This window comes from Phodopus roborovskii, unplaced genomic scaffold (genome assembly GCF_943737965.1).
Source record: "Phodopus roborovskii unplaced genomic scaffold, PHOROB, whole genome shotgun sequence".
In the NCBI taxonomy this organism is placed as follows: Eukaryota; Metazoa; Chordata; class Mammalia; order Rodentia; family Cricetidae; genus Phodopus; species Phodopus roborovskii.
This window is the reverse complement of record NW_026126407.1, coordinates 20,790,121-20,817,676: the sequence shown is the minus strand read 5'-3', so window position 1 is coordinate 20,817,676 and position 27,556 is coordinate 20,790,121. Positions and strand designations below refer to the sequence as shown.

The 27,556-nt window shown below is 41.1% G+C and overlaps 1 protein-coding gene across 2 annotated transcripts; it reads right to left on the bottom strand.

Moving 5' to 3' along the window:
- Cops3 (COP9 signalosome subunit 3) lies at positions 1 to 27,556 on the bottom strand. 2 transcript variants are annotated; one of them, XM_051180552.1, is made up of 12 exons: positions 27,387 to 27,556; positions 24,098 to 24,227; positions 20,804 to 20,916; positions 20,661 to 20,710; positions 18,563 to 18,655; positions 16,588 to 16,767; positions 14,381 to 14,521; positions 12,572 to 12,745; positions 9,335 to 9,421; positions 4,538 to 4,651; positions 3,268 to 3,348; positions 1 to 386 (listed from the first exon to the last, which is right to left on the bottom strand). In XM_051180552.1, the coding sequence occupies exons 1-12, from the start codon at positions 27,439 to 27,441 to the stop codon at positions 351 to 353; spliced, it is 1,254 nt and encodes a 417-aa protein (XP_051036509.1). In that variant the 5' UTR covers positions 27,442 to 27,556; the 3' UTR covers positions 1 to 350. The 2 variants fall into 2 exon arrangements, with proteins under 2 accessions (XP_051036509.1, XP_051036508.1); XM_051180551.1 differs by lacking the exon at positions 1 to 386 and adding an exon at positions 2,638 to 2,937 and having other exon boundaries at positions 27,387 to 27,555.

Below are 27,556 nucleotides of genomic sequence, written 5' to 3'. Positions count from 1 at the left end.
AAAAAAAGAGTCCATAATTCACTATACAAACAAAAGAGAAATTTCCTTTAAATATGTCCTCTTTCCAAAACACAGGTATACACAATCCTAAAGGATGCCAACTACAAGCAATATACTACATGGAGAAGAATCTGAGTCAAGGAGTCACTTATCAAATCCAGAGGACCTGCAGGAAGGGCCCACTTTACAGGACTTGGAAGGTTTAAGCGTTTCATTAAATTAAAACCATTTTTACACTTATGTGTGCGATGTGCAAGAATGCTACTGTGCAACTGTGGCAGTCAGTGAACGTCCTCTCCTTCCACCATGTGGGTTCTGAGCTTGAACTCAGGTTCTCAGGCTTGGTACCTTTACACACTGAGGCATCCCACCAGTTCAAGGGTTTCCTTAAAAACAAAACAAAACAAACAAAACAAACCCACGTTTATTTACCCTGTATACGTATGTGTGCCACAGCGTCACAACATGCATGTACAGGTTAAAACAACTTACAGATGTCAGTCAGTCCTCTCCTTCCACGTGGGTTAGCGGAACTGAACTCAGGTAATGAGGCTTGCTGGCAAATGCCTTTACCTGTTGAGCCTTTTCACTGGCCCTGAGGTTTTTAACTAGTGAAAATGTAGACTGGAGAACAGTTCAGTGCTAGGGGTTCTTGCCTAGCTTTCTGCAAACCTCGGGTCCCATCCCCAGGACTAAAAATAAGTATATGAATACATAAATAGCAAAGATATCATTTGCCGTACAACTTAAAACATTTGGGGTTGGCCCAGGAGGTGGCACACGCCTTTAATCCCAGCACTTGGGAGGCAGAGGCCAGCCTGGGCTACAGTGAGTGCCAAGACAGGCTCCAAAGCTATACAGAGAACCCTCACCCCCACTCCAAAAAAACCTACCTGGAAAAAATAATCAATGAGCCAGGCATGGTGGTGCATGCCTTTAATCCTTGAATGTAGGAGGCAGAAGCAAGCAGATGTCTGTGAGTTCAGGGCCAGCATGGTCTCCATGGTATTTCCTGGCCAGCCAGAGTATATATTGAGACCTTGTCTCAAAAAGTATGCAAGTGAGAAAAATTATGACATTTGGTGTGTGTGTGGGGGATGGGTGGCTGACATGGTGTGCACGGGGACAAAAGAGGACAAGCTACAGGAGTCTGTCCTCTCCTTCCACTATGTGGATCCTGTAGTTTAAACTCATTGGGCTTGTCTAGAAGTACCTTTTGACCTGAGCCAGCTCAATGGCCTGATAGGTATTGTTAAAGAAAAAAAAAAAAAAAAAAATTGTATGTTTAATGTTAGGGATGGAACCTAGAACTTTATGCATGCTAGGTGAATAGTCTATCACTGGACTGCACCATAGCCCACAGAGAAATTATTGTACTTTTTTATTAGAGAATATATTTATATAATCAAACCTATACATATTTAATAGTATTACACCTGTACAAATAGAAATGAATTAACATTTATAGATCAATATGATGTGTATTTTAAAGAATGTATTACTGTATGGTATGTATAGGCATGTACCTACCACGGTGCTCCATGTGGGGGTAGTAGACAACTCTGTAATCAATTATTTCCACTTTTATGTGAGGATTAAATTCAAGGAACTAAACTCAAGTTGTTCAGGCTATGAGTACTGAGAAACTTTCTAAAATTGGTGTGTTGTATGCATGTGGGTACCTGCATGTGTGTGGAGGCCCAAGGAAGACCTTGAGTGTCATCTCTATTGCTCTCTACCTCACTTTCTTGAAGCCTTTTACTGAACCACAGTTTACCACCCTGGCCAGGCTGGTTGGTCAGCAAGCTACTGAGAACCACCTGTTTGCTGCAATTACAGGAACACAAAGTGATGTCCAGCTGTTCATACAGATGCTGGGGATTTAAGCTTAGGTCCTTATGCTTGCTCTTAATCACTAAGCTATACCCCTGGTCCCTTAAACACCAAATTTACTGTGCTTTCATATAACCATAGTTCACCAACACTCTCTCCCACCATAGAGGTCAGGTCAGTGACTTCCGGCCAAGGTGCAATGGGTCTAGAAACAAAGTCCAAAAATCTCTGCAGAGTGCCTGAAGATGTTTCCGAAGAAAAGGGGCTATTTAAATGGCTCCTAGGGTAAAGGCACTGAATGCCAAGCCTGACATCTGAGTTCATTCTCCAGGACCCACAAGGTAGAAAAAGAATAAGTCTCCCAAGTACACACACATACAAAATAAAATATAATTTAAAAGAAAAAAAGCCTCAAGATAGCAAGAATATTGCACACCAGGGGTAGAAAGTGATCAAGAGCCAGCAGCATCTCACAGTTCCCAATCCACTGTCACCAAAACACAGGAAATCCTAATGTTTTAGTGTAGGTCTCACTCTCCCAGCAAATTACTTCTATTCACAATGAATGTATCATTAAAACCTTTACAATAGCCACATGGTGGTGGTGCACACCTTTAATACCAGCACTCAGGAGGCAGAGGCAGGCTGACCTCTGAGTTTGAGGCCAGCCTGGTCTACATACAGAGTGAGTTCCAGGACAGCCAGGGATATAAAGAGAAATCGTGCCTGGAAAAACAAAAACAAAAAACCCTTTGCAAACGGGGGAAATTGATAGACAGAGAGCACACATTAACATTCAAGGGATTAGAACAAAAAGGTAAGTTTAATGCAATAATAACAATAATCTGAGGATAAATAAATCCACATCAGACTCTAAAGTTTGATTTTTTTTTTCTTTGCAGAGACTGATTTTCTGAAAGCAATAGGACTGAAGATGTTAAAACTGAATTTCTGAATGTCCAGGTGGAACCGGCATGGGACTTCCTGCTGCCCTCTTCACACTCACCAGACCAAGGTGACAATTCTGTTAACTCAGGATGAGCGTTAGTTTCAAGAGTAACTGGAGGGCTTGTTTCCTGAATCATCTTCTTGTGAGCCCATACTCTGTGAAGGGGAAGGCAAAGTGGTGTGCTTGTGATCGACTCTGTCAGAGGATGCTTGTGAAAGCAGGCCTGCCAGCTTCTCAGCCTGTCTCTCCTCCAGGAAAGCCAACCCTGGACTAACACCAGGCAACCTGGGCCTTCCCTAGCCACACTCACAGGCAGTTCCTGACATATCTTAATAAGGATCTCTGTGAATTTATGGGTCACTGTTTTTTTTTTTTTTTTTAACAACAGTGAGCAACTGTTTAATAAATGAAACCAAATTCTTGTGCTTAATGTGGTAATATCCCTCCTCCGCCACCCATTTTCAAATTAGGAGAACCTTGTTTACCTTTTGAACAAACTGGGGATTCACCGTGATTTCCTGGTCCATGGCCTTCAGCCGCTCATCCAGCTCTATACACTTTAGCATCTGTGCAAAAACCATATAACCATGGTTAGCAAGGGGCTTTGGTTTGTCACATACACACACTATTTAGTGTGTTTGTGTATTTGTGCACACATGTAAGCACAAGCACATGTGACACAGTGCATATGTAGAGGTCAGAGGAAAACCTGCAGATGTCAGGCTCTCTCCTTCCACCATGTAGGTCCCAGGAACTGAACTCAAGTGTCAGGATTGGTGGCACATGCCTTTACCCATTGAGCCATCCTGCTAGTCCCAAATTAAGGTAACATTTTAGGTGACATTTCATATCTACAAATCATAAAAAAAGAGTAATAAAGTTCCATTTTCTACTTTTTTTTTTTTTTTTTTTTTTTTTAGGATTCCTAGGATTTTTTTTTTTTTTTAAACATGTATGAATACTTAAGTGTACCAAGTGAACTGTTTATATAGTACCTGAAGAGGTAAAAAAGGCAGAATCAGATCTCTTAAAACTAGGGTCACAGATGGGTGTGAGCTGCCTTATGGGTGCTCGGAAAAAAACCCAGGTCCTCAGGATGAGAAGTCAGTGTTCTTAACCTCTGAGCCATCTCTCTAGCCCTACCCTGGGAATTTAGTTGTTTCTGGTGTTTTCAGACAGTCTTGTTATGTAGTCCAGGTTGGCCTCAGATTCACAATCATCTGCCACCTAAGCACCAGGATTAAATGAGCAGGCAGCCACGCAGAGCCAGCTTTTAATTTACATAGCATGACCTTACTCACATCCTTCCTCCAGATGAACCAACTCATTCCCAAAGCAACCCTCAAGAGCAGCAGGCCGTCACACATAAGGCAGCCAACGGCTGTGGACCAGGTGCTGACATGGCACCCCTCCTCTAAATGCCCAGGATATTGCTGCTGCTGACATGGGAGATGCAGTCTGGCCTCCTACCTCGATGTCCACAGAAACAAGTCCACACACTGACAGTCCTGCCCAGGCTAAACACCAGATCCCTTGAATGCCTTTGGAGTTATAAGTAGGTTTTGGTATTCTACTTGGGAAACCTAACAATATACTTATTCAATCAATGTAGAAGAGACACGTTTGAAACTAACATTGTAGGAACTGTGTCCACTGGCTGGGAACTGCCTACAAAAGACTATCCTGGAGCCCAGGAGCATTTCCAATACACAGTTCAATCACAGTCAAAGATGCCAAACCAAACAACGTCCTTACCTCTTGATCAATGTTATGAAGCATGGCTGGGTTATTATATTTTTCAGGATTATCATGGAAACTGACCATACCATCCTTCTGATTAATACTTGCAAAAATTTCCCCATCTTCTATCTAAAAAACAAGTGAAAAAGAAGGAAACCATCAAAGCTTAGACCTGAATACAAAATATACAGTCAGTGATATAACCAAAGATCTAAAAGCAATGCTAAGTCTTGCTGTGTCACCCAGACACACCTCAAACTTGTGATGCTTCTTCTATTTCAAACACTGGGGTCTAGGATCACAGGCCTAGCTACTTTAAAAAAAAAATTATGTATGGATATTCTGTCTGTAGACAGTAACTCCTGAAACTAGCTACAGACAGTTTATGAGCCACTATGTGGGTGCTAGGACTCAAACCTACATCCTCTCAAAGAGCAGGTCTTCTTAACCTCTAAGCCATCCCTCCAGCTCAATTACATAAGTCTTTTAAGTATTATCTATTTATTCAGTGTTTAGTAAGTGCTACACGCTAGGCTTCATTATTGATAGATGCCAAGTTGATCAAAGCTGACACAATCACACACAATCTCTCCCACTGTTGTTTTAGCTACCTCCCTATTTCTGTAGTCCCTTCCATTCTCACTCCCTTATTTATTATTTATAATTTTTTTTTCCTTTTTTTGAGACAGGGTTTCTCTGTGACTTTGGAGACTGTCCTGGAAGTAGCTCTTGTAGGCCAGGCTGGTCTCAAACTCACAGAGATCTGCCTGCCTCTGCCTCCTGAGTGCTGGGATTCACTCCCTTATTTATTGAGATAGGGTCTCACTATGTAACCCTGGCTGGCTTGGCCTTCATATTGCAGACCCAGACAACCTCAGACAGTGATCTACGTGCCTACACTAATGCTGAGACTGAAGGTATATCTACCGCTCCCATAGTTTTTATTTATTTATTTGGTTTTCTTTGGGACAATGTCTTATTCTGTAACTCAGGATGGCTTTAATTTGAGATCCTTCTGCCCCCACATCTCATGTTGGAATTATAGGGACATGCCACCACCATGCTGGCTTAATTAACTATTATATCATTATGTTTTCAACATATTATTTATATGTATTAATAAATATTTTATTATTTATGGCACTGCATGAGTGCAAGTGCCAGCAGAGGTCAGAAAAGCGCCTCTAATTCCTGGGAACTGGCGTTATAGACAGTTGTGAGACACTACATAAGGCCCTCTATAAGAGCAGTCATCGTGTTCTTAACCACCAAGCCATCTTTCCAGCTCCGTAATTAACCATTTTAAAGTCAACAATTCAGCGGGATTTAACTGGTTTCAGTTATCACCTCTACTTAGTTCCTAAACATCTGCAACTGTCTCAAGACCTTCACCCACCAGAAGCCATTCCCAACCCTTTGTCCTCCAGGCCTGGCAATTACTAACCTGCCTTTTCTCTATGTGCCTGTACCAGGTCTTTTTTCTTTTGAGACAGGATCATGTAGCCCAAGATGGCCTCACACTCTATGTAGCCAAGCGAGTCCTGATTCTCCTGCCTCTATCACCCATTGCTGGGTTACACATGTGCAACACCATGATCAGCTCAGATTAGACAGTTTCTATAATGGCAACATACCTTATACATTATTTTTTTTTTTGGCTCAGTTTATTTAATGTTCAAGACACTATTTTTCTTTTTCCACCTGAGGTGCTGAAGATTAAACCCCAGGTTTGTTTCACACATGGTAGGTGGGTACTACAGACTGAGCTGCTTATTTTTATTGTTGCTGTTGTTTGAGAATATACAGCCTTGCTTGCCTGGGACTCACTAAGTAGACCAGGCAGGTCTTGGATTCACAGGACCGGCCTGCCCTTGCCTCCCAAATACTTACAGAGATAAGATTTCTATTATGTATACATTTTAAAGCATGAGGCTACAACATGCTTTTGTTTCACCAGTGGAAATTATGTTCTGCCTTTTCTCCAACCTTTTCTACTACTGCTAATTTCAAAGTAATTTCAAGATCTGTTACTGTTTTAATTGCACTGGTGATTGGGGACTTACCTCACACAAACACATCCTGACCATAAAATTAGAAAAGTAGTAGCAAACAGAAGTCCCGATGACTATTTTCATCCCCCCAAAATTGCTCCACAGTGTTTGTTTCGTTTTGAAACAAGGTATCATTCTACAGACCAGGCTGACCTACACAACCCACTACCCACTAGGAAATTTACCATAGCTAGATCATCCAGCTTTCCCATGTGACTACTGTTTGGCCCATGTGTGAGCAATGGAACCAAGCTGCCTAAAAATGTTCAATTTTTGCCTTGGAAGGGCAAATTATACCTGGACCATGGTTCACCACAATAGCACTTTTTGTATCCAGAATAGAAAATGACTTAAATGGCCACATAGTTAGAATGAAGGGCACAGTATAACACTACAGCCTGAAAAAGATTAACTACAAATACATCTTCATGCATGGCTCTTACAAAGCATGAACCATACACCTTTTGTTTAAAGTTTGAAACAAACACAACTAGACAAGCTGTTAGAAACTGGGACATCACTGAACTTTCTAGCTGGGGATAGGGCTGGAAGCTGCTGGTTGTATTCTGTCCCTTCATGGATATCTTCCATATTTTGAAAATGTGTGTAGTAGGGGCTTTGGTGGTTAAGAGCACTGGCTGTTCTTCAAGAGAACCCAAGTTTAATACACAGCATCCACATGATAGCTCACAATGATCTTGAACTCTAGTCCGAGGGGATCCAAAATCCTCTTTGGGTGTACTGCATGCACATGGTACACATACATGCAGGCAAAACACCCACACAAAAAAATAATAAATTTAAAGAGAAAAATGTGTGCAGTGAAAATACCTATTTAGTGTACTTCATGCACATTACCTAGTAGAATGGAAGCTTAACACTGGACTGAGCTCCAGTTGAAGAGAGAGAAGGGACTGTATGAGCAAGGGGGGGGGGTCAAGACCATGATGGGGGAACTCACAGAGATAGCTGACCTGAACTAGTAGGACCTGCATGGAACCAATCTGCATGTGGGTGACAGCTGTATAGCTTGGTCTATTTGTAGGGGCCCTAGCAATGGGAACAGGACCTGTTCCTGGCGCATGAGCTGGCTTTTTGGAACCTATGCTGGGATGCCTTGCTCAGCCTTGATGCAAGGGGAGAAGTTTGGTTCTGCCTCAACTTGATATGCCATGCTTTGTTTACTCCCATGGGAGGGCTGCCCCTTTCTGAACAGAAGAATGAATTTGGGGGCAGGGAAGATGGAAGATGGAGGGGGGAGGGGATGGGAAACTGGTTGGTATGTAAAAAACTTTAATTAAAAAAAAAAAAAAAGGTAGCTTAAGAGCCTTACCTCACCAGCCTGTTACCCAGAGCTGCTCAGTCTTTAAGGGTTTTATGTGTACATGTCTGTCTAAGCATGTACCATGAGTATCAGGTGCCCTCAGAGGGCAGCCATAATTGCAGACAGTTATGAGATGCCAGACATGGGTGCTGAGAACTGAACTCAGGTCTTTCAGAAGAGCAATAAGCACTCTAAGTCACTGACCCATATCTCTAGCCCTAAACCTTTATGCTTTAAGCTGGTCTCCAAGTGTGTGAAAGTCTCTAGTACTTTGTTAGTGATACTCCATGTGCAGCCAGACTGATACTGCCCACAAAGAGGTATGGAACTTGACTCAGAATGTAAGTCAACAACAGCAGAGCACAATGGTTTTTTGGCAAGACTTTTTCTTTTTTTCTTTTTCTTTTCAGTTACATTTATTTAATGGATAGTACAATAATCATCTCAGAAGTCTTTCTCTTCATCAGATTTTTGAGCCCCTTGCAAAATCCTTTGTTTCCCAGCTTGAACATAGATCTTTACTACACCAATAATAAGATTTTCTTGTTGTAGTGCATTCTGAAGTTCTTCCTTTGAAGAAAACTGAACCCAACCCATGCCTCTGTGAAAGCCAGTCTCTCTTTCAAAACGTACATTATACTTTTTCACATGGCCAATCTGAGCAAAATGTTTTCTCAGCTCACTCGTCGCCGCAGTCCAAGGAATTTTTCTGATAAAAGCAACACGCTGACCACCACGCATATGCAGCACCATTGCTCGACCCACAGGGGAGACTGCCATATTAAAAATTTGGTCAAGACTTTCTTAATGTTGAGGGTGTTTCTGCATACATACTTCTAGTCGAATGATCCTATCACAGATCAGCATAACAGCACTGACTACTTTATGTTTTGTGTATCTATTTCAGGGATATTTCAATTGACTTAAATATAATAAATAAGGAACATAAAGAGGATACAACCATGGTATATATTGTATAAGCACATCCAACTGAGTGTCCACAAGGATTCACTGTGACTGAAAACTTTTTGTCTACAGGGTGGTAGGTACTGCTTGGAGAGAAGAAACACTGGAAGGTAAGGCATAGTGGGAGAGTTCTAGGAGTTGTAGAACACCAGTCTTTATCTTCTGAGTTTGTTCCCTGCATACATACCTGTCATGATGTGCCACCATCACCAAAGGCCAGACCAATGAGACCACCTCAACTGGACCCAAATGTGAGCTACATCATCCTTTCCTCTTTATAAAGTTACTTGTTTCATACACTTCTCTGCAGTAATATAGTCATGACTAAGAAATCTGACTGTAAGGAAATACACCAAAATGCCAACAGTGGTTGATTTTGAATATTCATTGTTTTTAAACCTCTTGTTTTTTTCCATAATGAACACCTCCTGTTTTTATAAGAACAAAAATCCACTTTTAAAGCACACTTACCATGTGTAGAACATATTTTTCTGCCTCCTGAGGTCCAGATAACTGCACACGACTTGCCATATCTTGTAATGACAGTGTTAAAAAGGTCTGGAAATCAGAAGTAAATTAATTACACGTAGAAATGAAAAGAAAAAGTATGTACTGAATGTGTTCAGCATTATTTCCATTGCTATATAAGATAAAATTTTCTTTGTGAAAATGACTTGAGGGCTGACAAGATGGCTCACTGAGTAAAGGTGCTTGTTGCCAAGTCTGACAACTTGAGTTCAGTCCCTACATCCAAATGGTAGGAGACAACTGGTTCCCATGTATTGTTCTCCACATGCTCTCCACCCATGTGCACTGGTACATACACGTTAAAGTACGTACGTATACACACACACACACACACACACACACACACACAAATTTTAAAATGACTTGAAATTAAGGAAGCCAGTGGTCTCAGCTGTCATTCTCTATAGAGAAGTAATGAGAAATAGTTATTCCCTATACATGAGTGGTACTTTCATAGTAAGAAAAAAAGTCAAGTCTCAGAAAGAAGAAGTAAGATGTTTTGCAAATGTGGAAAGGGAAATCAAAGGGTCAGTCATCATAGGAAAACGCTCATTCTAACATCATTAGGAAAACCTAAGTAAAACTATCCTAAGACTGCATTTCCCACTGGGCATAGCTAGTGGGAGAGTGCCCGCAGTATCTGCAATACAGGCTTAGGCTGCCATGGAAAGAGGTTCAGGACACACCAAGAAAAGACAGGGAGAGACTGACAAGCTTCTTATTACAAATAACTGTCTTCACAAACACAGAGAAGACATGAGTGGAAACTAAGATCTAATGTTCAGCCAGGCATATTTGAACACACTTTTAATCCCAGCACTCTGGATGATGAGACAGACAGATCTCTTTGAGTTCAAAACCAGCCTGGTCTCACTAGCAAAAACAACCAACCAACCAATGAATACAGACACACTGACAGAAAAGTAACCTCTCTACAATGAGTGTGGTAAATAAAACCCCCATCCAACAATTCCTGTACCTGGCCACCTTGGAACAGGGTTTCCATCACTAACATTAATGCACACATGGACTATCCACTGAGTCTTCTATGAACAGCTTCTTTGTGTTTTTCTATTAAGAAAGAGGCTTCATTTAACTAGAAACTCTTTTCTCTTTTCTACTATTACTCTGGCATTAGGACCTAACGCCAACTGTAGCTAACACCAGAGATCTGCCCTTTGGGTAGGCACTGCCCTGCCTACCTCACTTTACAGTGGTTGTCCTCTAGATAACCTGAAGAGAGCTCAGGTATTTTATGACCTGCCATGAGCTAGCACATGAAGGACTCAGGACACAGTGAATTTTATGAGCCATTTGCCTTAGATCTGGTCTCACCATTTTAAAACCCTATTTATTCCATCAACTTACTTTTTTCTTAAAAGTTTTATTCTTCTTTTGTGTGCTTATTTTGTTCCAGATTATCCTCTCCTAACTAGAAAACATTTTGCTATATTGCTACCTCAAAAGTACAAGCTGGTAACTATTTCAAAGTGTTAAACAGTGGCTGATGATTTTCATAGTAATGCCTACATACATTAGATTGATTTCTTTCTTTGCTTTGAGACAGGGTCTCACTATGTAGTTCTGGCTAGCCTTGAACTCAAGACATCTGCATACCTCTGCCTTTCCAGTACTGGGATCACAGGCATTTTCCACTATACCCAACCATATTAGATTTAAATTGTTTTGTCTAGTTGACAGGTAACATTTGTTTCTAAACTTTTCTGAATTGCTTTTTGTTGTCAAATTCATCATTTTCCTCTTACCTATTAACTTCTTTCCAATTCTCTGCTGATTTCTTTGAATCAGGAAGATCTCACTATTCTTTCTAGAGTCTAGACTTTTGGGAGGAATTCCTCCTGCTAATCAGTGACAGCTCTTTACTCCCTCTTCTCCTCTAGACCCTGTGTCCCTAGTGACTTGTCCACCTCCACCTGCCCAATTCCTTACTCTGCTTCTTTAGTTTCTCATCCAAAAGCATCCACCCCAATCACTTCCTGCTGCCAGGCATCCTGGCTATAGCCTGATTGCACTCTTACAACTTTTCCTACCACCAGCTTCTGAAGATGTGAGCAGAGCTTGGGAATGGGACCCCATCACATCTCACCACCTGCCACTGCCAGGCTGTGAGCAGACTCTACCCAAAAGCCAAGTGCTATTTAAGTTTCTCTTAGTAAAATTCCTACTTACTTGCAGCATACACTATTTAAAAAATAACTTATTTTTATTTTATATGCATTCTGTTTTGCCTGCATGTAGTGTGAAGGTGCCAGGTCCCCTGAAACTGGAGTTACAGATAGTTGTGAGCTGCCATGTGAGTGCTGGAAAATGAACCCAGGTCCTTTGAAAGAGTAGTCAGTGCTCTTAATCACTGAACCATCTCTCCAGCCCCAGCATATACTTTTTAAACAGGAGATTTAAACTTATACACCTCCCTTCACAATTCAAACACTTTCTTCTCCCTCCCCCCCCTTCAGTCAGAGTCTTGCTATGCTGCTCAGGCTAGCCTCATCAGCCTTCCAAGTAGCTAGGACTACATGCACATGCCATTAGACCCAGCAGGCATTTCTTATCATCAGAAACTTTGAGCATAAAAATGAAGATTGGGGCATGGTGGTAGAGCACACACCTGGAACTCCAGCACTCTGTAGACTAAGACAGGAGGATCATGAGTTTAAGGCCCACTTGGGCAACACAGCAAAATTCTGCATAAGTAAGTAAGTAAGTAAATAAATAAATAAATAAGTTCCTTACATCCTACAACTTAACCAAATGTGGCTCACCTAACTCTGGTCTAAATGGTAACAGTCTTCTCAAGTCTAAGCAGAGATCAGCATAGCCTGAGAAGTTCAAGGCCAGTGACCACTAGCCACCCATGATTCCCCACTTGGAACTGGTGATCCCTTCAGGGCTACTTCTCTGCCTCCCAGTGTAGCAGTATCGCCTACCTTTCTTCCTCTTCACCTGCTCCTCTTCTCAAATACCCTGCTCTAGCCCTGAAAAGACCAAAAGGTATCAATCAAACTCTTTCTAAAAACCCGCTGCAACAGATTCTCTCTTAGTGTAGAATCCTACCACACTTTATCCTGTACCTGCTTCCTCTGTGCTGAAGAGGAAAAGAAAAGGAAACCAGGTCCAAGGACAGCCAGAGCCAGCACTTGGGGGTAGCACCTGCCTCACCTTTGTTAGCCTCTGGATGTTCTTCTTATAGAGAGAAGACAGGCACTGCTTCACCAGGCCCATGTTGTTATCTCGAGTGAAAGTTTCACTGTGCTTGTTCACCAGGTTCCGGAGCTCTGATGGGTTATTTGTTGAATAAACTTGTGCTAACTCATGATAAGCGTTGCTGAGAGGCTAAAGGTTTAAGGTGAGAAAACAAGTTACAGCAGTATGTTTTGAGAACATATAATGCACATTATCATTTAGTTCCACTTTATCTAAAACATTTCTTCTCTACCAGTGGTTCTACTTTTTATACTATAAGTTAAATGAGAAAAATGAAGGTAAAAATCTTCATTAATCCCAACTGCCTTTCACTCCACATCCCCTGCCAGGTGCAATGGAACAATATGCAATATACACTCAGGAATTGCGCAAAGCCACAAAAATGTGGAAGGGTCCAGGCACCACCACCAGGCAGAAACTGATTCAAACATGCCTGACTGGTCTTGTTCTCAGCATTCACATTATTGTATATTACTAACGCTGTGAAGACAATCACTTTACAAAAGGCATTTCTCCTACAGCAGGTCTCCTGTCTGGTCTACTGTCTGGCCAGGGGCCACAAGAGGAATTCAACAGCTCTCCATGGTACTCTGAATATAGCTGCCCTAAAAGGATCCTATCCATCGTTTACCATAGAGCATGACAGCTGGGGCTACACAGAGAAACCCTGTCTCCAGAAAACAAAAACAAAACCCAAACAACAACAACAACAGAGTCAGGCGGTGGTGCCACATGCCTTTACTCCCAGTGCTGGGGGGGTGAGGGTGGGGGTGTTAGCAGGCAGGCAGGTGGATCTCTGTGAGTTTGAGGCCAACCTGGTCTACAGAACAATTTCTAGGACAGGCTCCAAAGCTACATAGAAACCGTGTCTCCAAAAACCAAAGAAAAATTAAATAAAAAGTCATGAGTATGTAGCATTTCTTTACTTTTGCAGAGCTAGAGATTGAATCTAGGGTTTTGAGTAGCTAGGCCTGAGCTATGTCCCCAGCCCACATGTATATATTTGTGCATATGCATGTGCATGCACATGTGTATGTCCAAATGAAGGCCAGAAGTTCTTCTTAAGTTTAATTTCTCAGGAGCCATCCACTTGTTTTAGGACCTAGAACTTGCCTACGATTAGTGAGCGCCAGGATCCACTTGTTTTTCCCTCACTCAACTTTTCACATGGGTTCTGGGAATCAAACTCACACAAAGTACTTTATCAACTAAGCTATCTCCCTAACCCTCTTTCTGTATGTACTTTTAAAACACAAAACAAAAAACTCATTATTTTATTTTTTAAACCTTGTCCCAAAGTTTGGCTGCCAGGGAGAACTGGAACAAGACAGTAGTTAAGTAGACATCCCAACATTTGAATAAGTTAAAGTTCAATCAAATGAACTTTTGGTATTTTGACTAAAATGTAATAAAGAAATACAACATACAAACCCACCCTCCACAAGACCTTAAAGACATACAAGTACAGACCAAGGCCTGGAAACATATATTAACAAGGTGTGTGTGTGTGTGTGTGTGTGTGTGTGTGTGTGTATGTGTATATATATATATATATATATATGTATATATATATATATATATATAATATATGGACTGGAACAGAGATAGAGATTCTGACTGAACCACATTCCCTGACTCTTCTCAGAGAAGTTTCTGGGAGAGCTAAGTCACTAAAAATAAAATTACAAGACTGTATTGTTACAGTGTCTTTACATGCAAATTAATATAGAATGTAAGAAAATCAGTTTCATTTTTAAAACTTACCTTAATAAATCTACCCACAATCTGAGATGTGTATTTAGGCAGCTGTTGTACTTTGCCAAGTAATATCAAAGACACTAAAATATACTTTTTATAGGATTCCAACATGATGTGGCTGACTGCCATGGCAGGAGTAGTAATAGCCTGAGCAGGAGAAGAATGAGTAGCATCAAGAGATGGCACTATGTAACAGGAACAGTAAATGATCACATGTATCACTTTAATTATTAAAAGATAACTTAAATGTTCATTATTATTATTAAATATTTTTATTACATCTATTTGTTTACTGTGTGTGCTCATGTGCACATATCAGCAAATATTTAGAGTCAAAGGACACATATGTGGGAGTAGCTCTTTTCCCAACGTGTAGGCTCCTAGGACCAAACCCCAGTCAGGAGGCTAGGAACATACCTGCTGAGCCATTTTTTAAATTATTATTTTATTTTTAAAACAATAATTTTACATACTAATTCTAGTTTCTTCTCCCTCCCACTCCCCCCACCATCACTCCACCCCATCCACTCCTCAGAGAGGGTGAAGTCTCCTATAGGTAATCATCAAGATTTGTCAGACCATTTGGGGCAGGACCAAGGTCCTCCCCTCTGTATCTGGGCTGAACAAGGAATCCCTCCATAGGGACTGGGGCTTCAAAAAGTCAGTTCACGAACTAGAGATAATTACTGGTTCCACTGCCAGCGGCCCCATGAACTGCCCGAGTCCCCCAGCTGTCACCAACATTCAAAGAGCCTAATTCAGTCTTATGCAGACTCCCCAGTGGTCATTCTGGAGTCAGTGAGCTCCCACTTGCTCAGGTCAGCTATTTCTATGGCTTTCCCCAACAAGGACTTGACTCCTTTGCTCACATTATTGCTCCTCCCCCTCTACAACTGGACTCCAGGAGTTTGGTCTGGTGCTTAGCTGTGGATCTCTGCATCTGCTTCCATTAGTTACTGGATGAATGCTCTATGATGGCAATAAGGTAGTCATCAATACCCCAATGAAGAACCTAAGCAATAGTGGAGAGGGTACCTTAACTGCCATTACCCATGGCTGGCCTGGAACTCAGCAAGTGCCTGCCAAGCTTCTGCATACGTGTCAGCATTTGTGGCCTGTGGCTGCTTTATTGATAGATAACTCAGAGTACAAAATTTAAACCTTTAAAATATATAATTCAGTGGTTTTCACTACATTGCTGTAGGATAATCCTTCTGTGTGCTAAGAATATAGATTACTCTCACTGATTAATAAAAAAGATTTCAGCCTATAGCTGAACAGGATACAGTTAGTCAGGACAATCAAACTGAGGACTGGGATAAAGAAGGGAAAGACTCGAGCCAGCAGCTGGGGAAACAAGATGCTAGGGGACAGGTAAAGCCATAAACAATGTGGCAATACATAGATTAATAGAAATGGGTTGGTTTAAATGTAAGAGCTAGTTAAAATAAGCCTGAGCTATCGACTGAGCATTTGTAATTAATATAAACCTCTGAGTGGTTATCTGGGAAATGGCAAGTGGGAAAGAAATGTCCATTTATGTTACATTTACTAGGTTGCAATACCATTATCTAATTTCAGAACATTTCAATCCCTCAAAAAGAAACCCCTATTCATAAGCAGTCATTTTTCATTTCCTCCTACAACCCCAGGCAACCATACTCTACATTCTGTCTCTAGACTTGTCTGCTTTGGACAACTGTATAAAAGGCATAACTGTATAAAAGGCATCACAAATAACTGATCTTTTGTGATTGTCTTCTTTACCTTAACAAGTGTTCCAATTCTGAGGCCAGAATTTCCCTTCTTTATGTGGTTAAATGATTCTTCAGCTGATGAATATTTTGGGTTGTTCCTACCTTTTGGTTCTACATGTTTTTATGTGGATCAAATGCTTAATATTGTAATTGTTTTTGATGTTAGGGTCCAATCCAGGACCTTGAACTTATGAGCAAAGCAGACACTCTTTCCCTAAGCCTGTGCCTTCAGATCCTGAGTTTTATCTTAAACTGCCAAATTCTCCCCAAGTACCTGTCAATCGGCAACCCTGCCCACACTTAACAAAGGTTCTAAATTCGCAGGATCCTTGCTAATACTGTGTCTGCTTGTCTTTTTAGACCTTAGCTCTCCTAGTATGTAGGATCCAGTAACACTTGGATTGTTTTGATCACACAAGTTCTGAACCTCGTGGCAGGCTTTAGAAAACTGATTACCTGCTCATAAAAGTAGAGTGCTCTTTCAAAGTTCTTCAGCCCCGTATAGATCATCCCTCCATAGTAATAGTAGCACAGAAAGTGTTTTGCATCATAGGCTCCATTCTCTTTACAGATATCCATCATATCCACATCAAGATATGGAAGGGCAGGTTTAAAGCACTTCGCTAGTAAACAAAGCTATAAAGAAATTTGTATTGAATAATTTTAAATTTCACTACAGCAGGTTTAGAAAAAAATTCAGATTCCAAAATTTTAAGATTAACGACATAAAACACATTATTTCATTTCATTTTCTTTTCTTTTTTTCTTTTATTTTTCCGAGACAGGGTTTCTCTGTGTAGCTTTGCAGCCTGTCCTGGAACTAGCTAGCTCTGCAGAACAGGTTGGTCTCGAACTCATAGAGATCACCTGCCTCTACCTCCTGAGTGCTGGGATTAAAGGCGTGCATCTAGAATGAAAAAGCATTTCCTGAAGGTATGGTCACTCACACCTGTAATCTCCACACTCAGGAGGACGAAGCAGAACTGCTGCAAATTCAAGGCCAGCCTGGGCTACAGAGTAAGATTCTATCAAAAAAGAAAAGAAAAAGAGATACAAAACTAAAACAAAGTAAATAATAATACTAAAGTAGAACAAACCACAGAGGAATTGAAAATCAGAATTCCACATTTAGTTCAGTACCCACTCACCACCCATGAGTTACTGGATGAGTGAACAGCTGTATCCATTTTAAATTCACTGGACTAGTGAAACAAAAATAGGCCAGTATCACTTTTAATCCCAGCACTTGGGAGGCAGACAGGTGGATCTCTGAGTTCAAGGCCAGCCTGGTTTACAAAGCAATCTCCAGGACAGCCAGAGCTACAGAGGGAAACCCTGTCTCAAAAAACTATAAACAAAAAAACACACATATTAATACAAAAAGCTAGCACACAAGGAATGTAATATATCTAAACAATGGCAACAGTGGAGATGTCTGCAGATTCACTAAGCAACCCACTTCTAAAAATTAGATACAATCAGGTATTGTTGCGGACCTTTAATTTTAGTTTTTGGAAGCAGATACAGGCAGATCTTTGTGAGATTGAGGCTAGCCTGGTCTACATAACAAATTCTAAGACAACTAGAGCTTATGTAGACAGGTCCTGTCTCAACAAAACCAAACCAAAACAAAACCAGAAGAAAAACCCAATAATAATCAAATCAAATAAAAACTAGGTATATGGCTATCCCTGTCACAAAAACACTTTGGAAAAAAGAAAAGAAACATGTGTCAGAGGTATCCACGCCACAAAACAGTCCACAGTAGCTTCAGTGCAACCTACTCACATTACAGAATGCTGTGTAGCATAATAGAGATCACAGATTCATCTCCAAGATGCATTAAATAGGAAAAAGCAAGATATACAGAAATCCACACAGGTTACTAGGATTTGTGGGCTTTTCTTTTTAAGAAAAAGTATGCGGCCGGGCAAGCAATAGGGATGCACACCTTTAATCCCATCACTCAGGAGGCAGACAGGCAGATTTCTATGAGTTCAAGGCCAGCCTGATCTACAACGCTACACAGAGAAACCCTGTCTCGAAAAACCAAAGAAAAAATATGTGTACACTTGCTGGTGTGTGTAAAGTATCTGTAGAAGAAATGCACAAGAAAGTACTAACAAAGTTTTCTCTGAAAAGAACTATGGCTAGCAATAGTGGCAGGGAGACCTCATCACACATCCTCACTTCTGGGAGTCTTTTGGACTTAATGTTTTAAGTATAAAACTGCCTGTGTTTTTATTTGTTAAGTTCTATAATTTACTGAATAGAAAATAACTTAAATTAAAAAAAGTTATAATAACCATATTCGTAAGCCCCATCCTCCCTATGTCAACCCCTATAACACACTCTCCACTATTAGCTTGTTGAGCAAACCCACAAACAGCCTCACACCAATGACCAGGTGTCAATCACACTTGCTGCATACCTGGCAGAGATCGGCATGTACTGAGGTCAGCTGGTTTGTATTCATCTGCATCTTGTCTATGGCTTGCTTAAGGATGCCAATTCCTCGAAGGGGCTGTCAGAAATGACATCTCTTTCAGATAAGTTCTCAAAGTTGGCAGCACATTGGATCTTATGTTGTCACTTACAAATAAAAAACAACACTAATTGATAGGTTCCTTACATAGCAATAAGGTTTCCACACTATGTCAGGAAATGTCTGCCTCTATTCAGTCAGAAAGTGTTGTGATATAATTTTTAGAATACTTAGATAATTTCAGTATCATATTTTAAATCAAAACTTTTCTTTTATAATAGGTATCAGTAATAAACTGTATTACTTTGTTGAGGGTGGTGAGATGGCTCAGTTGGTAAAGTTCTTGCCATGTAAGTATCAGGATCTGAGTTCAATCCCCAACACATTTAAAAGCTGGATGTGGCAGTACACACCCAGAATTCCAGCACTCAAGAGCCAGAGAGAGGAGGGTCTCTCTGGTTTACTAGCTAGCTGGTCTAGACAGTCAGAGGGCATAGACAAGGTAGAGAGTGAATAAAGACACCCAGGGTCAACCTGTGACTTCCACACCCATAAGCACACATGTGCATACACATGTACACAAAACTAGAGTAGTTTCCTAATAGTTACAGTTGGTTAGCACTGTAACAGAAGCTAAGTGAAGGATGGTGCTCCATGTTTTTCACAGGGAGATGAGCCCTAAAGACTGAATCTATATCACTGATCATAAGCAGGCTGTTTCCCACCCTGTTACAAACAACAGTATTCAGCTTCAAGTGAGGCACAACTCTCTGGTCAGAAGATGAGGCTAGAATATACCTATGTAATTTTACAGTTTTAACTAAGAGGCATGGTAACAGCTCTCCTCTCCCCCCACCACTCAAGAAGAGACACAACAGTATCATTACCCTCAAGACAGAGATCATGTGTGCAGCCCAGTTTAACCTTGAACTAGATATGTAGCCAAGGATGACCTTGAATGCATGATCCTCCTGCCTCTACCTTCCAAGTGCTGGGACTACTAAGCCATTTTTGGGTTTTGTTTTTGTTTTTTAAATATGTGTAAGTTTTCTGCCTGCATGTACCACATAAGTGCCTGGTGGCCTTGGAGGGCCCTGTATGCCCTGGAACTGGGTTTATAAGTGACCATGCAGATGCTTGGAATCAAACCCAGGTTCTCAGCCAGTGCTCTTTACCACTGAGCCATCTCTTTAGCCCCACAGCTTTTAATCAAACTGTTTAGTGCTCCTACAGAATGCCAAAGGCTCCTTCTACCTTCAGCCTCCTGGCCTTAAAGTTCATTTTCAAATAAAAAAGAAACACCAAATTATAATCTGTGTCAAAGACAAAATCTAAGAACCATTCCAAGTGAAAACAAATTAAAGAGAAACCACAAGTACTAACCTATGCTCTAAGGTCTGCTTTTGCTATAAAGATCATCAACCATGTATCTGGCCACATCTGGCCAGAGTCTGTGGATTTGTGACATCATTATCTTAATATCCATTTCTAGATGCTGACCATCTTTCACTGTGGTCTGAGAATGTCTAGAAAGCCCCCACTTAAGTATTTAAGATAAGAAACAAATATTTACAATTGAATTTCCAATGGTGGGGGAGGGGATAAACAAGTGCAGTAAAACACTAACATTTGAAGAATCTAAGTCAAGAGACACTAAAGTCTTTATATAATCCTTTCAGTGTTTTATAAGGTAAAAATCATAATCAAAAGCTAAAAGGAAAAAACAAAAAATAGCATCATTATAATACAAAGGGCATTAATTGGTAGTTTTAGTTTGTTTTCTTCCTACAGTGCTGGGTAAGTACCTCATATGTGCCAAGCAACAGCTCTACCACTGAGCCACATTCCCAGCCCAGACTTGCAGTTTCAAAATCAATCATCACTACCAGTCACCTCCCTGGAGGCATCACATCTTAGCTGAAGAGCACTCTCAAGGAACCACACATTAGGATGTTGAGTACCAAGCCTAGACTTTTACTATACTAGTTCATGAGTCAAGCACATATTTTAACAGAACTATGAATACTTGAATAACATTTCTTACCTGTTTTCTTTCCACAAGTGCATTTGTTAGCTGATGGCAAAGCCCAGCAACTAGATGCAACAATAACAAAAATAACAAAATATTGAAAATATAAACACTGCAAAGAGAAATAAATCCAAGAAGAGGAAATACTATTAGCTTACACGTATCTGTTGCATATCGAATGTGCTCGCCATTACAAGTACTAATGAAAAGCTGAACCTGTGAGAACAGGGTTTCAAAGTCAGGAACACTGGGCATTGAAAACTTCACAAACCTGGAATAGGGAGAAAAAGAACCAAATTACCTTTTATTTCATATAGTAAAGAACAGAAACAACTTAAGCCTAAAGTCCATCCTGCCTCTGTGAAATTAAGCACCATAGGGCTGGAGAAATGGCTCAATGGTTTAGAACACTTGTTACTCTTGCAGAGAACCTGGGTTCAATTCCCAGTACCTACATGATGGCTCATAACCATAACTTCATTTTTAGAGGATTTGATGCAATCTTCTGATCTCCACAAGCATCAAGTATGCAAGTGGTACACATACATATACGCAGACAAAACACTCATACAAAAAAAAACAAAAAAAAAAAAAACTAGCTGGGCAGTGGTGTACATGCCTTTAATCACAGTACTTGGAAGTCAGAGGCAGTGATCTCTGAGTTTGAGGCCAGTCTGCTCTACAGAGTGAGTTTCATTACTATGACAGAAAAAGACCGTTTCAGGCAAAAAAAAAAAAAAAAAAAAGTATCAGAGTCCACCAAATATTCCGGGACTGTTTTTTTTTTTTTTCTTCCCCCCTTCATACAATACAAAACAAAATACAAATAGAGGTTAAATAGCACATTTTTTTTTTTTTTTTTCTTGAGACAGGGCCTCTCTACTTAGCCCTGGGTGTCCCAGAACTCACGAAGTAGAACAGGCTGGCCTCAAACTCACAAAGACCCACCTAGTTCTGCCTCCCAAATGCTAAGATTAAAGGTGTACACCCCCCCCCCCAGACCAGGTTAAGAATGAAAAAAACTATTACATGTGGTCAATTATTAGGTTATGTAACACCTATGAATAATTGAATCTAAACCTTTAATACCTATCCAATTTATTTACTTATTTTGTATAAAGTCCCAGTGTGGTCAGGACACTTATCTGGTTAACAATCAGTTGCTCACTGGGCATTGGTGGCTCATGCCTTTAATCCCAGCACTTGGGAGACAGAGGCAGGTGGATCTCTGAGTTTGAGGTCAGCCTGGTCTACAGAGCTAGTTCCAGGACAGCAAGGGCCATTGAAGTGCTTGGCAGATTAAGGCATTTGCATTCAAGCAAACAAAATAAAATACTCATAATAACTTCTTTTGTAATCTGTTGTTGCTTTCCCTGTTTTAGAGAATGTACTCAAATAAGGCAAAGAGAGGATGGTGTGATGGGAGGCTGAGGCATTAGCTCAGGTTCAAGATGCTGTGGCCAGTTTCATGTTGCTTCTACCTGGAGTACTGAAAGAACTAGCTGATAGGAAAAAAAGAAAGAGGGGCAGACATAACAGGGAGCACTCAGACGACAAATCTTAAGTAACCAGGAAGGGGGTGGCATCTGCTGCCATGAGACATTTTCAAATAAGCTTGCAGAGAATTTCAGGAGAGAAAGCTGCCACCACTAGGGCACTAAAGCAAACGTCATGATTTCTTAAAACAGTAACTATTGAAGTTAATTCCAAGAAAAATGGCTGATTCTCTTATATCTAAATCTTAGTTGGCCTACCTCCATCTATATAGCACTACTTAACAATGTTACTTTATGCTTTACCATTATTAAGATATGCCAGAAACTATTTCATAATAGTCAATAAAGCACTATGATTTTCACCTAATAAAAAGTAGCTGCTCAGGGCTCCACATTCCATTAAGTGAAAGAATATAGATTTAAGTGAGGCCTCAGACACAAGTTCCACACACTATCTACATATATAACTAACATACAGTGGTAAGACACTATATAGTATCAAAATGTTTTCGTGGTTATAGGTATTAGCACTCAGGAGGCTAAGTGAGGAAGATGCTGAGTTCAGGACCACACTGTGCTGAATAGTGGGCCAATGAGATGGCTCCTAGTTGGGTAACGGTGCTTACAGCTAAGGATGATGACTGAGCATGACCCCTGAACCCCACAGTAGAAAAGAACCACCTCCCACAAGTTGTCTCTGACCTCTGCACATGCATGTAAACACACACAAATACATGTAAAAAGTATGTTTTTACATATATCTTAAATATGCATACCATCTGTTCATTCATATCAGTAAGAAAAAAATACATCTTTAAAAATTTTTTTAAAAAGAAATACAGAATTCCCAGAGTGACTGAGGCCAAATGTTTATTATTTTATGACAACATTTCCATATATATATATTTTTACGACAGCAAAACAAATTCTGTGAGACACTGTTACAAAGAACTTCAGTTACAATAGGTTTGAAAATTTGTGCCGGGCCATAAGGAAATGTCACTAACTGCAGTCCACCATATCCTATTCTATCATTCTATTTTCTAAGTCTCTGGATCACATGCAAATTGCAATGCCTATAGCTGTAAAAGACAGTCATTATTTAAAAGAAATTTCCCAAGGAAAAATGGCTCAGAGGTTACAAAAACCCATGTCAAGTGGCTCACAACTGCCTTTGACTCCTCTACGGGCACCCCCCCCCCAAACCCCAACATGTATATATAACTTAAAAAATTTAAAGAAAATTTCAAAATTGTATAAATACAAACAATGAATCAAAATGTAAAACTGGAAGTTGGAGAGTTCACTTAGCAGTTAAGAGAACTTGTTTCTCTTGCAGACAGCCTGGATTAGGTTCAGCACCCACCTAATGGCTCACAACCACTCATATCTCCAGTTTCAGAATACAACACCCTCTTCTGATGTTTGTGTGCACCAGGAATGCATGCTGTACATATCCATATATGCAAGCAAAATACTCATAAACATAAAATCAATAAATCTTGGCTGAGTAGTGGTGGCACATGCCTTTAATCCCAGCACTCAGGAGGCAGAGACAAAGGATCTCTGTATGTTTGAGGCCAGACTCATCTACAAAAGGAGTTCTAGGTCAGAAAGAGCCATTATATACAGAAACTGTCTCAAAAACTTTTAAAAAAAAAAGTCAATAAATTTTTCAAAAAAAAAAAAAAATGATTACACTGGAGTCAAGGGTAGTGGTGCACACTAAACCCAGCACTCAGAGGAAAAGGCAGGGGGATCTCTTAGTTTGGTCAACCTGAGTTCCAGGACAGCCAGGGCTACAGAGAGACCCTGTCTACAATAAGAAGCAATGATTTGCTGGAATAAAACACACACACACACACACAGACACACACACAGATGCACCCAAGAAAGTGCAGGTTATAACAAGCACAAAACTATAAAAGGAAAAAAAAAAAAAAAAAGGCCCCTTACAGAACAGCAAGGACACCCAAGGAGTGTTCTTGAACATCTAGAGCCCCAAGCACAGTGTCCAAGTGGGACAAGTTCTTCGCAAGGAGCTCTCCACTCTTGTTGATCAGCTCACAGAGCTGAGTCATTTGCCCTGCAAAACAGAACATGAGCATTCAGTTAGGGTACTAACCAAATTAAAGAAATCAAACCAGACTCTTCTCAAAGCCAAAGTGCTTAAAGTTGGTTTTTTTGTTTGTTTGGTTTGGTTTTTCAAGACTGGGTTTCCCTGTTAACAGTCTTGGCTGTCCTGGAACTCTTTCTGAAGACCAGGCTGGCCTCTATCTCACAGAGACCTGCCTATCTCTGCCTCCAGAGTGCTGGGATTATAGGTGTGAACCTTAAGAAGATTTGTTATGCCTTCCTGTACTAGGAAGAAAAAGAACAAACAACTTGCCCATACCTCAAAACAAGTTAGAGGAAATACTTTCCAGTTCCCTCTGGTCTCCCGAAAGCACCTCCAGTCTCCAAAGCCAAAGTATACATGTTACTGTCACTAACTCTCTCACAACCAAACAGTACTACATTTTATTCCCCAAGTTCCTTAGTTCTACTCCTTTCCCTTCATTTCTTGTATGGATACATCATCTGAATGGTATGCCTACTTAGATCTTTATTCCAAAGTCTACTTACTGTGCAAATTCAATCAAATTATACCAAATTTAAAAATCCAAACATACTGGGCAATGGTGATGCACACCTTTAATCCTCTAGAGAGGCAGAGGCAGGTGGATCTCTGTGAGTTCCAGGCCAGCCTGGTCTACAGAGCTAGTTCCAGGACAGGCTCCAAAGCTACACAGAGAAATCCTGTCTCAAAAAACAAAACAAGAAATCCAAACACTTCAGCTGAACTTCCAGAGCCAATTTAGTGACTGGTTTCTGCAATTTCTCTAGCCATGCCTTCTCCTCCTACTTCCTCACAACCCCACTCTTTATTCACACCAACCTGAGGAAAAGCAATATCCCACATTCTCTCCTCCTCTTTGTGCTTCTGTACACACTGCCTTCCACCTGCTGTCAGACTTACCTCCCATTCAACCATCAGCTCAGGCAGTCTCTGAGCTCACACTATATTCTGTTCCCCATGACTAAAGAGACCAACTGCCCTCTCTATGTCCTCACTCCACTATAAGGGATTACAGTGGCAAGGTAACTCAAAATAAACACAACTGCAAGGGATTATGTTACTTTTCTACTTTGAGAATAAAGTACCTACTAGCAACCAAGCAATAGCTTGTAGAATTAATCTCAAAAAAAAAAAAAAAAAAAAAAAAAAAAAGTCCCACTTATTAGGATTATAGTGTGGCTAAGTGTGATGATACATCTTCAATTCAAACACACAGGAGGCAAAAGCAGATTGATCTCTGTAAATTCCAGGCCAGCAAGGATTACATAGTAAGACCCTGTCTCCAAAGCAAACGGAAACATAAGTGCATGTTTATAGACAGCATGTTTATAATACAAATGTTAACAGAAACCTCTCCATTCAAATTCTACATTCCAGTCACCCTTACCTTTCCTCAAAAACAACTTAGTATTACCAATGAATGCCTTACATGTCTGTCTAGAGAGTCCACATGTATAGGAATGCTTGCCCATGGATGAATGCAGTATTTTTTCTTTATTTATACAGATGTTTGCGTGTCATTATACTATTAAGCATCTTTACACCATTTAATGATGACTTTAGATTCCTTTGCAGTTCATAAAAAGTGTATGCACTATTCTTCCTACAGATGCACAGGAGTCTGTATGGTTGTGCTGTACTTATTTTTCCAAGACAGGGCTTCTCTGTGTAACAGCCCTAGCTCTCCTGGAACTTGTTTTGTAGTTTGCTGGCCTCAAACTCAGAAGACCCTCCTGCTTGAGTGCTGGGATTCAAGGTGGGCACCACCATCAACTGGCTGATTGTGTGTGTGTGTGTGTGTGTGTGTGTGTGTGTGTGTGTGTGTGTGAGAGAGAGAGAGAGAGAGAGAGAGAGAGAGAGAGAGAGAGAGAGAGAGGGAGGGAGAGAGAGAGAGAGCGCGTGCATAAGTGAAGGTGCCCAAGGAGACCTAAAGATGGTTTTGGGTTTTGAATCCCCTGGAGCGCTAGTGTTACAAGTGGTTGGAAGTCCACAAACAATGCTAGAAATTGAACTCAGGTCCTCTGAAGGGTAGTTAGTATTGGCTGAGCTGTTCTCCAACCCCAATTGACTAACTTGGGTTAGTAAGACATGGGGATCTCACTGGTTAGTGCTGGCTGGGACTAAAGTAGTACATTGCCACGCTCCCACTTTACTTCAATCCTGTTTGTGCAGTACGGCTGAACGTTATATTTATAAAACAAAACAAAACTCACAGGTATGTAACTGACCTGTGAGATTAACCCTATCAATAAGGAAAACAAGAATTACTATTTATTAGGCGTGGTTTCATACCGATCATTTAAACCTTATAAAAGCACCCCAACACACCTCAAAACCCTATTTTACAGAGACGAGAGTCTAACCTCACAGAAAATTTCAGGATATGTCAACAAATAGCTTGAACCCTATTTATAGTACCCCAAGAGAAGCACTGCCTCAAGCATTTTTACTTGCTTTCTCCACTCAATCCCCTCAACTCTATTAGGTAGAAATCATATTTTTCTGGCTCAAGATTATGTGTGTTCGAATGATAAAATGAATGAACAAGACAGCATGTAAATCAAGGGAAAAAATAAAGTAATAATTCTACGCCCTAGAAATGGAGTCTGACAAATGAGATCTCCCTTGGAGTTCTTGTACGACCAAAATAGGAGCGGAGGATTCAGAGTGTGCGCTGCTGGTCAGCCAAGGCCCAAGGCTCAAGCCTCCTCAGCCAAGGAGCCCAGAAAGGATTCCCCTCCAGCCGCTCCAGAGGCCTGGACAGGGTGGCCAAACCCCAGGACAGATAGAGTGCTGAACCAATCACACAAAAGAAGGGATGGCCAGGGGACCAATGGGTGCTCCGGAATGCGCCTAGCGGAAGTCACGCCCCCAAACTGTCAAGCGGAGCACGGTGGCAGGGGCCGAAAGCCAGGGGGAGGGGATGGGGGGGAGGGGAAGGAAAGTGGCCAGAGTCCGAGACGGAGGAAGGCCACGGCGGGGACTACAGCGGCCGGCAGACGAGGAGGGCTTCTCGCAGCCGTGCGCTCCTACTCTAAGGCCCGAGGAGAGGCTAGAGCTAAGGGCGGCCCCAGCATCGCACCGGCGCCAGAGCATGCAGGCCCAGCCCTGCGGCCCAGGCCTTACCTTGAGCTGAGAGCTGTCGGACACTGTTCACGAACTGCTCCAGGGCGGACGCCATGTTTCCCCGCTGGTAGCCCAAGCAGCAGAGGTGTCTCGCGCGGGAAAAGGCGGCCGCTCTAGGAGGAGGGGCCCCTCGACCCACCAAAGCCTGAAGGGAGACACGTCACTTCCGC

Bases quoted from the DNA above. Each gene is read 5' to 3' on its own strand.
- Cops3 (XM_051180551.1), bottom strand. From the start codon at position 27,441: ATGGCGTCCGCCCTGGAGCAGTTCGTGAACAGTGTCCGACAGCTCTCA. The intron at 16,768-18,562 runs GTATGCAGCAAG...ATTTCTTTATAG, and splicing joins TACATGCCGATCTCTGCCAG to CTTTGTTTACTAGCGAAGTG. The intron at 9,422-12,571 runs GTGAGGCAGGTG...TCTGATTTCCAG, and splicing joins ACATCCAGAGGCTAACAAAG to ACCTTTTTAACACTGTCATT.